We start from the raw sequence: 16,203 nt of genomic DNA, 5'->3' as shown, positions 1-16,203 counted from the left end.
TGTGTGTTTTTTTATAATTTTTTCAAATTTTGCATTTTTTTCCTTATTTCGATATAATGTACCCTTGTTATAACTCACCCTCAATATAACGTCATTCGATATAACGTACACATTTTCAAAGACGAATCCGGAGTGTAACGTTGTGGGTGTAAAGACATGGAACATTCAAGCAATTTTGCATCCTTTAAATATTCAAAAAAGAATTGGACTACTTTTTGCCAAGTTATACTTGAAATCTCCAAAAAAGAATTAGATTTATTAATTTTCAACAAAAAATTATAATTCCAAAAACCTACAAAATTTTGGTCAAAAATGAAATGTAGGAAATTGTTCAAATTTTCATGTGAAAAATACATAAATTGTAATTTTATTTTAAATAATATATTTCAAAGATTGAAATTATCTTTTTTTAATGCTTTTTTTTAATTTCTCATAAAAAATACCTAAAGTAACAGTGCACTTCTTCCAATGTATGGGAGACTTGTTGGTAGTTGTATGGAATATTCATATATAATTGTTCTTGATAAAAACAAATTTTGAATTTTCAAAATATTTTTGTATAATTATTTTTTTTAAATGATTTTGAACATTGAATGAACATTTTCTATATTTCAGTGTTCGATCAAAGTTTTTGAGTTAGAATTATTTTGAAATTTCAAGTTATTATTTTGTTTTTTTTTTCGAAAAAACCTACAGAATTTTAGTTACAAAATGAAATATAGGAAATAATATAATCATTCATAAAAAAATACAGAAAAAGATTATAAAAATTGCGCTGAAGAAAAATTATTTAGAAAAATTAAATTCATTTTTCTAAAAAAATATATCTGTTTTGCAATTATGAACGAAAATTATATAAATAGTCTAAACAACAACCAACAAGACTCCCAGACATCGGAAAAGGGGTACTATTACAGAGAAAAAGTTTGTTAAAAAGTAAGCTGTCTTTTTTCTATTCATTCTCAATCATCAGTATGAAGGGAAACATCATGAGAAAGGTAGGCTTCCACTTCTAGTTGGACTTTGTCATCATTATCTACTAATTCTAACCAAAACAGCATCGCAATAAAAGTAATATGAGCTATGTTTCTGAGTTCCTTATTATGCTTCGATATAACGTACAATTCGATTCAATGTACAAGTTTGAAAGTGAAATGTACGTTATATCGAATGATCCTGAATTTATATTTAAATTTGTGCATATGTGATTTTTGATATGTGAGGTTTATTTTGAGAATATTTTGAGCATTGCCCGGCACGAAAATATTTATCCATTTCGTCATTGTCTGTTTTTTTTTATTTTCCCAAAATCAATAATTTATTGTATTCCTGTATTCGTAAATAAAGGGTGTGTCACATCAAATTGCATTACGGAAAAAACGCTGTAGAAATTCGCCCAGACTGATCCTTTTGAAAATTTTAGACAGTAAAATAAAAACCATTAAACAATTTTTGGCATTTTCTTTTTATTCATACTTCGAGCCCATACCCGTATGCTCGCACCTTCCTCTTTACCCCGTCCATAAGGTTCTGTACAACGTCAGGTTGTAGTTTTTTTTGAACAGAAATCCATTTTCTCTTGAAGTCCGCCTCCGATTTGACAACTTTTGGGTTCTTCCGGAGGGCCTGCTTCATAATCGCCCAATATTTCTCTATTGGGCGAAGCTCCGGTGCGTTGGGCGGGTTCATTTCCTTTGGCACGAAGGTGACCCCGTTGGCTTCGTACCACTCCAACACGTCCTTTGAATAGTGGCACGAAGCGAGATCCGGCCAGAAGATGGTCGGGCCCTCGTGCTGCTGCAATAGTGGTAGTAAGCGTATCTGTAGGCACTCCTTAAGGTAAACCTGCCCGTTTACCGTGCCGGTCATCACGAAGGGGGCGCTCCGCTTTCCGCAAGAGCAGATCGAGCAGAAGAGCTTGCCACACCATGTACTTTTTGGCAAACTTGGATAGTTTCTGCTTGAGAATCTCCTCCGGAACGCTGAATTTGTCCTCTGCGGAGAAGAACAACATGCCCGGCAGCTGGCGAAAGTCCGCTTTGACGTAGGTTTCGTCGTCCATTACCAGGCAATGCGGCTTCGTCAGCATTTCGGTGTACAGCTTCCGGGCTCGCGTCTTCCCCACCATGTTTTGCCTTTCGTCGCGGTTAGGGGCCTTCTGAACCTTGTATGTACGCAGACCCTTCCGCTGCTTGGTCCACTGGACGAATGAACTTGACAAATTCAGCTTATTGGCGACATCCCGGACCGAACTTCTCGGATCACGTCTAAACTGCTTAACTACGCGCTTGTGTTCTTTTTCACTGACGGAGCATCCATTTTTGCCGTTCTTCACCTTCCGGTCGATGGTTAGGTTCTCGAAGTATCGTTTTAGTACTCTGCTGACCGTGGATTGGACGATTCCCAGCATCTTACCGATGTCCCGATGTGACAACTCTGGATTCTCGAAATGAGTGCACAGGATTAATTCACGACGCTCTTTTTCGTTCGACGACATTTTTCCAAATTTACGAAAAATTGACAGTGAAGCATGGCCAACGTGATCTATACACTCTTATCTGATTATAAGCGAAAGCTGAAGATATAATTCCTAAAAATTAAATTTCTACAGCGTTTTTTCCGTGATGCAATTTGATGTGACACACCCTTTAGTGCCTTTAAACCTTATCACCAGCATTATGGACGAGTTTCATGCCAACTCGTCTTAGGAGTTGGCTGCACCATCTCAGATAGCAGTGAAATGTTGTGTTTGCATATTTGAAATGTTCTAAAAAGAATTAGACTACTTTTTGGAAAGGTCCAAAAGGTGTTTCTTGATTTTTTACAAAAAAATTATAACTCAAAAACTATAATACCTACAAAATTCGGGTCGAAGAATGAAATGTGGGAAATTGATTAAAATTTTTGAAAAAAAATTTCGATGAAAAATTTTTTAAAAAAAATTTACATTCATTTTTCTCAAAAACGTATTTTTATTTTAATTCGTGAAAAAAATATTTCAAACAATAACTTTTTCATGTTTTTCTTTAAAAAAATATTATTAATGTTTAATTCGTAACATTTTTATGTATAAATTATCGTGATTTACATCCTCTGCTTACTTTTTTCTGTGCAGAAACATGTCAAGAACATTATTTTTTTGTTTTGTGTGATTTCTCAAACACGAGAAATCACACAAAATAATTTTACTAGTAAAACATTATTTTTTGAGGAGCTTCCATGCAAAAAAGCCAAATATTCTACAAACTATTAAAGATACCTAGAAAGTTCACGTCTTCGACAAAAGTTCATATTTTAATAAGATCTAAAACTTTGTCGAATACCCTATATAGCTATCTTGGCTTTAAACTAAATTAGGATTAGTTGTAATTTTCTCAAAGAAAACATGAAAAAGTTGTTGTTAGCAAAATTTTTTTTCCTATAAAAGTGCCCATCTTCCGATATATGGAGACTTGTTGAAAATTGTAGGGCCAATCCTTTTTTTTTTTAATTTTCCAAAAAATAAAGTTTTGAGATTTTCAAAAATATTTTTTTTTCAGCGAGATTTGTTTTCATTTTTTTTTTGTATATTTTTATGATCAAGTACGTATTACGTAATTACGTAACGCTAAAAATGAGGTTTTCCATTCTTCAAACGGTCCATTTTTTGACAGTAGAGATCTTAATTTAGTGTATTACACTACAAAAAAATTTGGAAAAAAATTAAAAACAAGTTCAATAAAAAAATTTTAAAAAATAAACACTATTCACAATTTCAGCGACCTGGCTTGCATTTTTGCATTTATGAAAGAATAAGTGTAAAATGTACCGAATTTTCTCTTTGTTCATTGTCTCATTGTTAACACCCTGTAGCTCACAACTGAATGGAACAAATAAAAAAACAGCAAAAGAATTGTTTTAGTGTGAAATGTTTCCTCTACAACGAGCCTAAACTTGAACTTTTATACAGGAAAATCTGTTTTTGTACGATTTTTTGTGCAATTTTTTTTGTGCGATTTTTTTTTGTGCACTGTATGAAAAAAAAAGCATATTTGACGAAGTTATCGTCCATTTAGTTTTTTTATGGCTTATATGCATTTCAATACGAACAGAGTATATTTGCGTCTAAATTATCCACTTCTCAAATCATTCTCATCCTTCCATCAAATGTTCTAAGTTGCGCATGACTTGTTGCTGTTAGAAACAAGTTTCGACATGCAACTAAAAGCACAACACAGCCACGCGCAACCGAAAAGGCAAACTGTCCCATCGCAAAGCAGGGAAACGGGAGGAAATCGAATGGCGAACGGCGTGGATTTGAGTTATTTTCTTGAGGGAAACTCATTTTATGCGGTCCCTATCTACCGCAATTTTTTTTTCAATTTTTGTACCGAACACGATTTTTTAAAGCTGGTGAAGTTTCGCAAGATTTTTTATGCACAAAAAAAGGTTTGCCTGTAATCGATATTACGCGAAATATTGATCACTAAAGCTATCGAGAAAATAATGGATAGCTTTTTCCCAACATAATATATTCTGCTTTGACGGGAGACCCATCGATCGCTAGGTTATTCCACAAACGATTCCCCTGCATAATAAAACTGTTTTGTTTCCAATTCCGGGTCCTTTGTTTTGAGTTTTTCATCCAAGTGATACCCCTTATAATCACGAAGAAGTATTTAACCTACCGGGAAAGAGGGACAACCCGACTTTCAACTCAACTGAATGCACTGCATGCTGGAGAATTTGTAGCAACTAATATTGCATCAAGATTCAATTGATTAAAATAATAGATCGAAAATATCTGACCTTTTTAAAACGATTCTCGTCTTTTAAAACAATTTTTTTCTCGTCTGGTCCTCCATCCACATTAATTATGGCTACTTGATTATTTTTTGGTACCGAATAATCTCGAATGCGTTCGAAAAACAGTGCCTTCCTGAACAAACGGCAACGTATATTGGAACACTGCATAGAGCTACTTTAACTTTATTTTGCATCCTGCGATAACAGACGGAATAAGCTTATGTTTTCCAGCCATGACAAAACCATGATTCGGTAGATTAACGCGATATTCGAGATTCATTTAGCGGTGCCTGCTTACTGCCCATTACAACACGTGCTTCATTATCTTGGCTCAGGAAACACACCTCTTTCGGTCTCAGTGTCGAAGTTAGGGGCGCGTGATTCCAGGAATAAAAATGGAATTTTGTTACGTCACGATCATGGCTACCCACCCTCCTTCCTCTGTCACATTGAGTAACGAAACCTTGATCCCTCTCCCCCCCCTACTCGCGTAACGTAATTTGTGCACGACGCCAAAGATGGTACTGCCAACGGAGAGCCGTGTTGGCATGAAATTCGTCATGTAATTTTTATATTTATGTTTTTTTTTCATAATATTTCGAGGATTAGAAAAATATGTACGTTCATTTTCCTAATTTTCATCGTCTGCATTTCTTTTATTTTCATGAAATCGATGATTTTATTGTGCTCGTGGATTTAAATCATATAAACATTTGATCTATTTGTAGAACTTTTCAATTTGGAACTGAAAAAAATGAAATGCCAAAAAATCGTACTTTCTATAGAATTTTGTTTGACGATACGTTATGGTACATCGTAGTAAGACGCCCTTTGACTATTTTTTTCCATATTTTCATTTCTAAGCTATCGAGAATCGAGAGAAAAACAGGAAGTGGGTTATATCTATGGTATAACCGCAAGGGTGACGTAGGACTATCGTTGATTTAGAGATCATTTGTTTGAAGTTGAATCTGAATTCATTCTGAATGAATGAATATTTGGAGAACTTCGAAAACGAGAGCGTTACGTTGGAGCCACAAGGTTTTATGCATCCAATATTGGATACGGAAATATCCTACTGATGGGGAAGAATAATCTTCAGAAGCTATCCTGTTAATTGCGATTGATTGAAAAATCACAAAACCAAATGTATTTGGTCACAGTGTTTCTTGGATAGAAAACATTAAAATAAACTCTTTCACATGAATGTAATTTTAAATTCCCAGAGGAACTGGCAGATTATTTTCAGTAACGATTAGATATTTCCACATTTTCCTCGATACTGGAAGCCCACCAGTGGTTAATGCTAACTCGATAACCATCTGTTAATAGCACTTGATTGAAACATATTTGGTCACAGTGTTACATGGATAGAAAACATTCAATTAAACTCTTTCACATGAATATATTTTGAAAATTCCCAGAGGAACTGGCAGATTATTTTCAGTAACGATTAGTTATTTCCACATTTTCCTCGATACTGGAAGCCCACCAGTGGTTAATGCCAACTCGATAACCACCTGTTAATAGCACTTGATTGAAACATATTTGGTCACAGTGTAACATGGATAGAAAACATTCAATTAAACTCTTTCACATGAATATATTTTGAAAATTCCCAGAGGAACTGGCAGATTATTTTCCAGCAATGATTAGATCTTTCCGGAACTTTCCCGATGCTGAATGGCATCCTAACGGAAAGAGTTCTGCGCGTGTATGTGTCGATCCTTTGCCGTCCACCTCCTCCAGCACGTTAGGCAACGATGTTGTCTTGTCGATGTCCTCACGAAAAATGAATGTGTCTCACCACCAGAATATCGCTTAAGTATGCTTTTTGTGTGTGATTGAATCGAGAGAAGGTGTGGTTTACGATGGCAATTTGGAAGGCAAACTAGAGGGGAATGAACTCTCTGAGCTCGGAACTTTCGGCGACTGAGCAATAATCGCTTGCGGGCGCATACAATATTGGATACGGAAATATCCTACTGATGGGGAAGAATAATCTTCTGAAGCTATCCTGTTAATTGCGATTGATTGAAAAACCACAAAACCAAATGTATTTGGTCACAGTGTTACATGGATAGAAAACATTCAATTAAACTCTTTCACATGAATATATTTTGAAAATTCCCAAAGGAACTGGCAGATTATTTTCAGTAACGATTAGATATTTCCACATTTTCCTCGATACTGGAAGCCCACCAGTGGTTAATGCCAACTCGATAACCACCTGTTAATAGCACTTGATTGAAACATATTTGGTCACAGTGTAACATGGATAGAAAACATTCAATTAAACTCTTTCACATGAATATATTTTGAAAATTCCCAGAGGAACTGGCAGATTATTTTCCAGCAATGATTAGATCTTTCCGGAACTTTCCTGATGCTGAATGGCATCCTAACGGAAAGAGTTCTGCGCGTGTATGTGTCGATCCTTCGCCGTCCACCTCCTCCAGCACGTTAGGCAACGATGTTGTCTTGTCGATGTCCTCACGAAAAATGAATGTGTCTCACCACCAGAATATCGCTTAAGTATGCTTTTTGTGTGTGATTGAATCGAGAGAAGGTGTGGTTTACGATGGCAATTTGGAAGGCAAACTAGAGGGGAATGAACTCTCTGAGCTCGGAACTTTCGGCGACTGAGCAATAATCGATTGCGGGCGCATACAATATTGGATACGGAAATATCCTACTGATGGGGAAGAATAATCTTCTGAAGCTATCCTGTTAATTGCGATTGATTGAAAAACCACAAAACCAAATGTATTTGGTCACAGTGTTACATGGATAGAAAACATTCAATTAAACTCTTTCACATGAATATATTTTGAAAATTCCCAAAGGAACTGGCAGATTATTTTCAGTAACGATTAGATATTTCCACATTTTCCTCGATACTGTGGTTAACCAGTTATACCAGGATACCAGTGGTTAATGCCAACTCGATAACCACCTGTTAATAGCACTTGATTGAAACATATTTGGTCACAGTGTAACATGGATAGAAAACATTCAATTAAACTCTTTCACATGAATATATTTTGAAAATTCCCAGAGGAACTGGCAGATTATTTTCCAGCAATGATTAGATCTTTCCGGAACTTTTCCGATGCTGAATGGCATCCTAACGGAAAGAGTTCTGCGCGTTTATGTGTCGATCCTTCGCCGTCCACCTCCTCCAGCACGTTAGGCAACGATGTTGTCTTGTCGATGTCCTCACGAAAAATGAATGTGTCTCACCACCAGAATATCGCTTAAGTATGCTTTTTGTGTGTGATTGAATCGAGAGAAGGTGTGGTTTACGATGGCAATTTGGAAGGCAAACTAGAGGGGAATGAACTCTCTGAGCTCGGAACTTTCGGCGACTGAGCAATAATCGATTGCGGGCGCATACAATATTGGATACGGAAATATCCTACTGATGGGGAAGAATAATCTTCTGAAGCTATCCTGTTAATTGCGATTGATTGAAAAACCACAAAACCAAATGTATTTGGTCACAGTGTTACATGGATAGAAAACATTCAATTAAACTCTTTCACATGAATATATTTTGAAAATTCCCAAAGGAACTGGCAGATTATTTTCAGTAACGATTAGTTATTTCCACATTTTCCTCGATACTGGAAGCCCACCAGTGGTTAATGCTAACTCGATAACCACCTGTTAATAGCACTTGATTGAAACATATTTGGTCACAGTGTAACATGGATAGAAAACATTCAATTAAACTCTTTCACATGAATATATTTTGAAAATTCCCAAAGGAACTGGCAGATTATATTCAGTAACGATTAGATATTTCCACATTTTCCTCGATACTGGAAGCCCACCAGTGGTTAATGCCAACTCGATAACCACCTGTTAATAGCACTTGATTGAAACATATTTGGTCACAGTGTAACATGGATAGAAAACTTCAATTAAACTCTTTCACATGAATATATTTTGAAAATTCCCAAAGGAACTGCCAGATTATTTTCCAGCAATGATTAGATCTTTCCGGAACTTTCTCGATGCTGAATGGCATCCTAACGGAAAGAGTTCTGCGCGTGTGTGTGTCGATCCTTCGCCGTCCACCTCCTCCAGCACGTTAGGCAACGATGTTGTCTTGTCGATGTCCTCACGAAAAATGAATGTGTCTCACCACCAGAATATCGCTTAAGTATGCTTTTTGTGTGTGATTGAATCGAGAGAAGGTGTGGTTTACGATGGCAATTTGGAAGGCAAACTAGAGGGGAATGAACTCTCTGAGCTTGGAACTTTCGGCGACTGAGCAATAATCGATTGCGGGCGCATACAATATTGGATACGGAAATATCCTACTGATGGGGAAGAATAATCTTCTGAAGCTATCCTGTTAATTGCGATTGATTGAAAAACCACAAAACCAAATGTATTTGGTCACAGTGTTACATGGATAGAAAACATTCAATTAAACTCTTTCACATGAATATATTTTGAAAATTCCCAAAGGAACTGGCAGATTATTTTCAGTAACGATTAGATATTTCCATATTTTCCTCGATACTGGAAGCCCACCAGTGGTTAATGCCAACTCGATAACCACCTGTTAATAGCACTTGATTGAAACATATTTGGTCACAGTGTTACATGGATAGAAAACATTCAATTAAACTCTTTCACATGAATATATTTTGAAAATTCCCAAAGGAACTGGCAAATTATTTTCAGTAACGATTAGATATTTCCACATTTTCCTCGATACTGGAAGCCCACCAGTGGTTAATGCCAACTCGATAACCACCTGTTAATAGCCGCGCGTGTATGTGTGTGTAGCGATGTCTTCCCAGGGAACCGTTTGTGGCATCACTCTCCTCCTGATAGATTCCCTTCTGGCCTAGGGTGCACAAACAGGCTCTTGGTGACACCGTTCATCCGCGCTTTCATGATAAATAAAGAGCTTCACCGCAACAGCGACAACATGCTCCAATCGCTGTTCAATTAGAACTGAGTGGATTTCCGAGCGCCGCTCGCTTATATACCGATTGGTGATTTCAATAGCCTGTTTTGAAAGCAATTTTAAGACTATTGAAACAAGTTTTTGGATCAAAAAGTAACAAGTATATAACGCGTAGACATTTTATCTTTCGAATGAAGTGTTTATCATACCATATCGTCCAGTTGTTTAGGAGCTATTAACGCTCAAAATCTCGGTCTCCGGCGTAACGCTTTCGTTTTCGAAACTTTGATTTTACACCCCGGTATAGAAATGAAAGACGTAGTCCTACGTCAAAAAGGAAAAATACGTTTTTAACTATAGCTCTTACAGTGAACCATATAGGGATTCTCAAAAAATGATGAATTTTCTAATTTCTTATTGGTATCCTATATAACAATACATAACAATTAGAGTAGCACTGAGTCTCTAAATCCTCCCAAAAAATTTCAATATTTCAAGATGTTTTTTAGAACTTAAAATTTTTGATGAATTTTTTTCTTGATAATATTTTTTTTTCAATACACAATTCAAAATGTTCGAAAAAACAGTCATTTTTCCTTATTTGGCACCCTATACAATATTTTCCATAGATTTGGTGATTTGGTTTGGGGGCACTTTTTTCTTCCTTACCCAGCTCTCTCGGAAACTTGCTTCAAATTTTAGTTTTGGTTTGTGTCACTGATATTTTCCTTTGGGAAACATGTCAGAAGCGCTTAAATTTATGCAATTGCAACACATGAAATTCGAGCTCAATAAGAAATTATCTCGATTTACAAAATACGAAATTTTGCTCGGTGTGATATTGATGGGGATTGTATCGACTTCTCGATTCGATTTATATAATAGGGCTCGATATAATTTTTATTCCCTTATATTTTTCAATCATAAATAATAATTGACAATCGATTTCCGCTCTCTCGTTTCCAGATGCAGGAGAACCGCGGCAACCCATCGCTCCCGCTGGACCTCGAGGTTCCGTACAACGACGACTACAGTCTCACGCGCAACCACAACCTCAACCTCAACTTCAAGGATCGCATCATCACTCGAACGAGTCTAGCGAACAGTGGGGCCGGACTGCAGCCTCCGAGCGGTGGCAGCGGGGGAATCAGTGGCCAAACGGTGAACCGTAACATCAACACCAACCTGCACGAACGGTTTCACCCGCCGACGACGATCAACAACCGGAAAAACCACTTCTTGATCAATACGTACAACCCGGGCGCGGATCTTACCCAACGGATTAATACCCGCAATCGGAACATCATCGGCAATGTCTACGACCAGAATGCGGCCAATAGCAGTGTGAATGGTGCTGGCAGTGGTGGTGGTGGTGGTGGAATCGGGAACAGTAACTCAAACCCGAACCACAAAACACACGTGGAGATCATCACCAAGAACGGATCGACAAAGAAGAACATCATTGTGAACAATTACGATCCGGATGTTACGATCACCGGTGGCAATGGTGGTAACGTGAACCTGAACGTGCGGAACGAATTGAACGAGCAAAAGCAATCGTTCGCCAACTCTCTGTACGACCGGAAGAGCACATGTATGTTGTATCTGCAGGCAGATCACACGTTCTTCCAGAAGATGGGTTCGGACGAGTCGAGCATCGAAGCCATCACGAGACACGTGCAGCGGGCCAACATGATCTACCGGAAGACGGGTGAGTTTTCCTCTCTGTCGGTTTTTGGGTTGAGTCGATTATAAACAAGTATATTGAATGACGTGTGCTTACACCGCCAGACACTCCACTCAATTAGGGTAATGCAATGATTCCGCTGTCGACAAGATAAACTTCGGAAGCAGCATGGCAAGAGCACAAATTTTCAATCAACACACGAAACACAATGTGTTTCCCAACTTTCCCGGAAGGCGCAAGACATAATGCATATCCTCCACCGACGGCGAGAATGGTTTAATCCCAGCACTTAATTATTAAAGACAAGCCATAACTCACCACCGCGCTCGTTTCGACTGCCATTGTGGTAGCGATACCACACACAATGTTGTTCAGTCAATATATGCGCTTTGGGTTTGGGGGCGGTTGAGGGCGACTGCAGTGAGACATCAGATACAAAATTTATGCGAAACATGTTTGACGCGTCTTTCCTGTTCACTCGTCTACGCGTCACGTTCGACGTCGGTCTGGCCACGGACGGAATTTCGTCCCGCTGCCAGATTCGAGTCATCGAACGTCGTGCCACTTGTGTCATCTATTACCAAAATGCATATATGCATTTCTTGGCCAGTGCTGGCAGACGGCCCCGCATAGAATCATTAATCAATTCATCGAATCAATTCATCGAATCAATTCATCGAATCAATTCATCGAATTTACTGCGACTGGCATCACCGTCAGTGGTCATGTTAATTATGTCACTGGTAGTGACAACAATTATCGGTTCCCCTCGGGTAGTTCGGATGGATTCCTGGCGATTGCTGGAACGTGATGAAAACCACAACTGACAGCAGCAGCGTTTCTTGGCTCCGGCACCAATTATGGGAATATTAATCCTGTAATCTGTAGCTCAATGAAACATTATTTGAACCATCCAAATACGTGACCTAGGGAGCGCGCGTTGACCGCAACCAGCTTCCTGGGCCCTCGGAATAACTAAAAGCGTGCGGTTGTATGATTTACGGCGGACAAAGTCCGCGGAAGCTGCTGCTGGTGATTATCCGCGTAGATTGTGGGCTCAACTACTGAAATCGACTGCAGCTGAAAACAGTCTCTCGCTCGCCCAGTTTATCAATTAATCGATTGTATTGGACTATCCCCGCAAATTGAATTCCCACGCCAAGTGGCCAGACTGCCGTCAGGTCCGCTTTTGGCTTTGTTTTTTTTTATTTCCAATGAGGATATGAAGTGATCTCCGACAACAATAGGATAGTTGATTGGATTTTTTTCTAATTCCAACGGCATTGGAGGTTTATTTGTCGGTGATTTGTCTTGATTGGAATTGCGATGCAGTGTATTGATTTTATTATTTTTCTAACAAGCGAATTGTTGCTTTGTTTTCTACTGGTTGTACAAAAAAAATTAATGTGGGAGATATAACCGGAGACACGTTGGACTGCACCAAGGGTTGTCAATTGAAATAACTTATCGGATATCCAAATAGTCAACACTCCCAAGAAAAGCGTTCCCAAAGAATTTATCCACAAATTATATCATGCAGCACCATACGCAGAACGGCAACAGAAAGGCGAAATCGACTTAAGGATCGACCGGAAAATCCCCAACCACCAATGAGCCCGGAAATACTCCTAAATTCATAAAAGCTATGCCCCGACCAACAAATTATGAAAATCAATTTACTTTCCAAATATCTCGGATATTACTTCAGAATGCATCGAAATGTTGCATTAGATTGTATTCTAATTACTCAAGGTTCGCAAGGTTTGGTGGCCCTGAAAAGCGCCACGTTTTCATAAGAAATTTATTATTTTTACATGAAACTCAATACTTCATTAAATATGCTTCGGATTGTCCGATTTGGGTCAAATATGACCGTTTTGTTGGAATGTTTGTTGCTATTCTAAAAGTAGCTTCATAATTGCTCTCTCATAAAAGTATTGGTTCTTATTGTCGAAAAACTCTAGTAATCGATATTTCTACAATCTGCTCTTGATCCCAATTTCTTATCACTCAGGAAGTTTTTCAATGCGAGAGAAAAGTGATAATCGCTTGGTGTCAGGTCCGAACTACACTATGTCCAACTTCTATAAGACCAGGTGATGATCTTGCTGCTTTGTGCCATTGAGCTTGAGCTTGAGCTTGGGTAGACTGTACAATTCATAGTTGCTCTCCGCGATTGACCTGAACCAGCGAAATTGCACAAAGAACACACCGAATGGCGCCTGAGAGTAGCAAATCATTGTCATTGTGCAAGTTTCGGTGATTCGAACTTTAAATAGTCAATAACGACGTCGGCCACATCCTTACAGTCACCAAAGGGAAGGGAAGGAATGTTAATCACCGCCCGAAGGCTAGAAGGGTTGCCTCTATAGCGTGGTTCCCTAGCGATTATCATGGGAGGGATAGTTGTTAGTGGACAGAGGAAAGAATCAGGATTCACTGATGTAAGTGATGTGATTATGTAAACACGAAATACGACCACTCGTAGAAACAAAAATCCGGAAATCTTTTATGAAACAACACTTGGCAGAGATTATATTTAGGTATCCTGAGAAGGAAAATATTAAAATTAATTGGACTAGCTATATATTCGATTATTTATCGCACGGACTTTTTCCAATCGCCAGTCGGTGGTCAGTTAACTGTGGGAAACCTGAGAAGGTAACCAAGATAATTCCTTTAAACTAATCTATCCTTCATTATATTCACTTATTGGTCACGGGTGAGGTTTCTCAATTACAATCGCAACGTCTGAAAGTTATATTTGGAAACCTAGGAAGGTAACCGAGAGAGTTCTTCTAAAAACAATCGACAGAGCGATATATTCAATTATTCATCATGGATAAGCTTTTTAGAACTTCATAGAATTTTGGGACTCCCCACGATCGCGCACGACCCATACGGTCACATTTTCGCACACAGCCACATCCACCCTCACCGTAGCCTAACATTGACTGACATTTTCTCTCTCACAACACCGAGAGACTCTCTGCAAGAGAAGTGAAAATTCGGATAACTTTCGGATCGGCTATCGAAATTGCGATTCCTAATATTATTTATTTAGTAAGGAAGCAAACGATACTTAACTTAGTTGTTTTAGATTTTGTTGTCGACATTGTTGAGCCATTGTCCAGCTGGCAGAATTCGTGTATTCTATGCAGCAGCACCACCAACACTACTAAAGCACATGCGCTAAAATGCTGACCACTATACACGCGCACAACCATAATGTATAAGAGAGTGAAAGAATGACGCCAGCATTTTGCAACCGGGGAACTTTCGCGAACAAATTTGCATATGACTGCAAAACCTTGGAGGATGTGCTTGGAAACCAAAATAATTTTTTGGGTTTGAAACCACCCTTCACTATCACACAGAAACCAATATTAATTTTCACCGAAACCGCTCATTTCTTTTCACCGAGCTAAGACATATTAGAACACACTAAACCACAAAAAAAAAAACGCGGAGCAATGAAAAATACATCCGCACCCGTAGATTGTTCGATCGAGACCCATGATCTTGCTGATTTGTGCCATTGTAAACAAACAATGCTTCAACTTATATTCCAGTGTATTGGTATTGGTGACTACCATACACTGCATGATTTTCATATATGTGTGTGCAAGCGCTGAGCGTAACCGAATGTTTTTGTATTTTTCAAGTATCAAGTTTCTATAAGACCAGTAACATTTTTCCGTTGTTTTAGTTGTTTTGATCAATACATCTGAAAAATGCCGAAGGGAAAAGTGCTCACGGAGAGAAAAAAAACAAATCGAAGCATTTCACCAAGAAAATGTTGGTATCAGAGAAATTTCTCGTCGGAGTGTACGATCCCATCAAGTAGTGCTCAATTATATGACGAATTCTCAAGGATACGGTAAGAAAGAGAGAGCTCCAAATAAATCGAAGCTCTCTAACCGTGATAAACGAGAAATAAAGGGTGTGTCACATCAAATTGCATCACGGAAAAAACGCTGTAGAAATTTAATTTTTAGGAATTATATCTTCAGCTTTCGCTTATAATCAGATAAGAGTGTATAGATCACGTTGACCATGCTTCACTGTCAATTTTTCGTAAATTTGGAAAAATGTCGTCGAACGAAAAAGAGCGTCGTGAATTATTCCTGCGCACTCATTTCGAGAATCCGGAGATGTCACATCGGGACATCGGTAAGATGCTGGGAATCGTCCAATCCACGGTCAGCAGGGTACTAAAACGATACTTCGAGAACCTAACCATCGACTGGAAGATGAAGAACGGCAAAAATGGATGCTCCGTCAGTGAAAAAGATCACAAGCGCGTAGTTAAGCAGTTTAGACGTGATCCGAGAAGTTCGGTCATTCGTCCAGCGGACCAAGCAGCGGGAGGGCCTGCGTACATACAAGGTTCAGAAGGCTCCTAACCGCGACGAAAGGCAAAACATGGTGGGGAAGACGCGAGCCCGGAAGCTGTACACCGAAATGCTGACGAAGCCGCATTGCCTGGTAATGGACGAAGAAACCTACGTCAAAGCGGACTTTCGTCAGCTGCCGGGCCTGTTGTTCTTCTCCGCAGAGGAAAAATTCAGCGTTCCGAAGGAGATTCGTAAGCAGAAACTATCCAAGTTTGCCGAAAAGTACATGGTGTGGCAAGCGATCTGCTCTTGCGGAAAGCGGAGCGCCCCCTTCGTGATGACCGGCACGGTAAACGGGTAGGTTTACCTTAAGGAGTGCCTACAGACCATCTTCTGGCCGGATTTCGCTTCGTGCCACTATTCAAAGGACGTGTTGGAGTGGTACGAAGCCAACGGGGTCACCTTCG

General features: G+C 38.8%; 1 protein-coding gene across 3 annotated transcripts in view; it reads left to right on the top strand.

The window, feature by feature from the left end:
* Positions 1-16,203, top strand: part of LOC129763556 (uncharacterized) — a 429,649-nt gene that overhangs the window by 230,610 nt on the left and 182,836 nt on the right. For all 3 annotated transcript variants that reach the window (XM_055762752.1, XM_055762751.1, XM_055762753.1), the window contains exon 6: positions 10,679-11,423. In XM_055762752.1, coding sequence (XP_055618727.1) covers positions 10,679-11,423 — 745 coding nt within the window. The remainder of the gene's footprint in view (positions 1-10,678; positions 11,424-16,203) is intronic.

The sequence above is a fragment of the Toxorhynchites rutilus genome, chromosome 1 (genome assembly GCF_029784135.1).
Source record: "Toxorhynchites rutilus septentrionalis strain SRP chromosome 1, ASM2978413v1, whole genome shotgun sequence".
Classification (NCBI taxonomy): Eukaryota; Metazoa; Arthropoda; class Insecta; order Diptera; family Culicidae; genus Toxorhynchites; species Toxorhynchites rutilus.
Note: the sequence above shows the minus strand (reverse complement) of the source record. Positions and strands in the feature narration are given on the sequence as shown.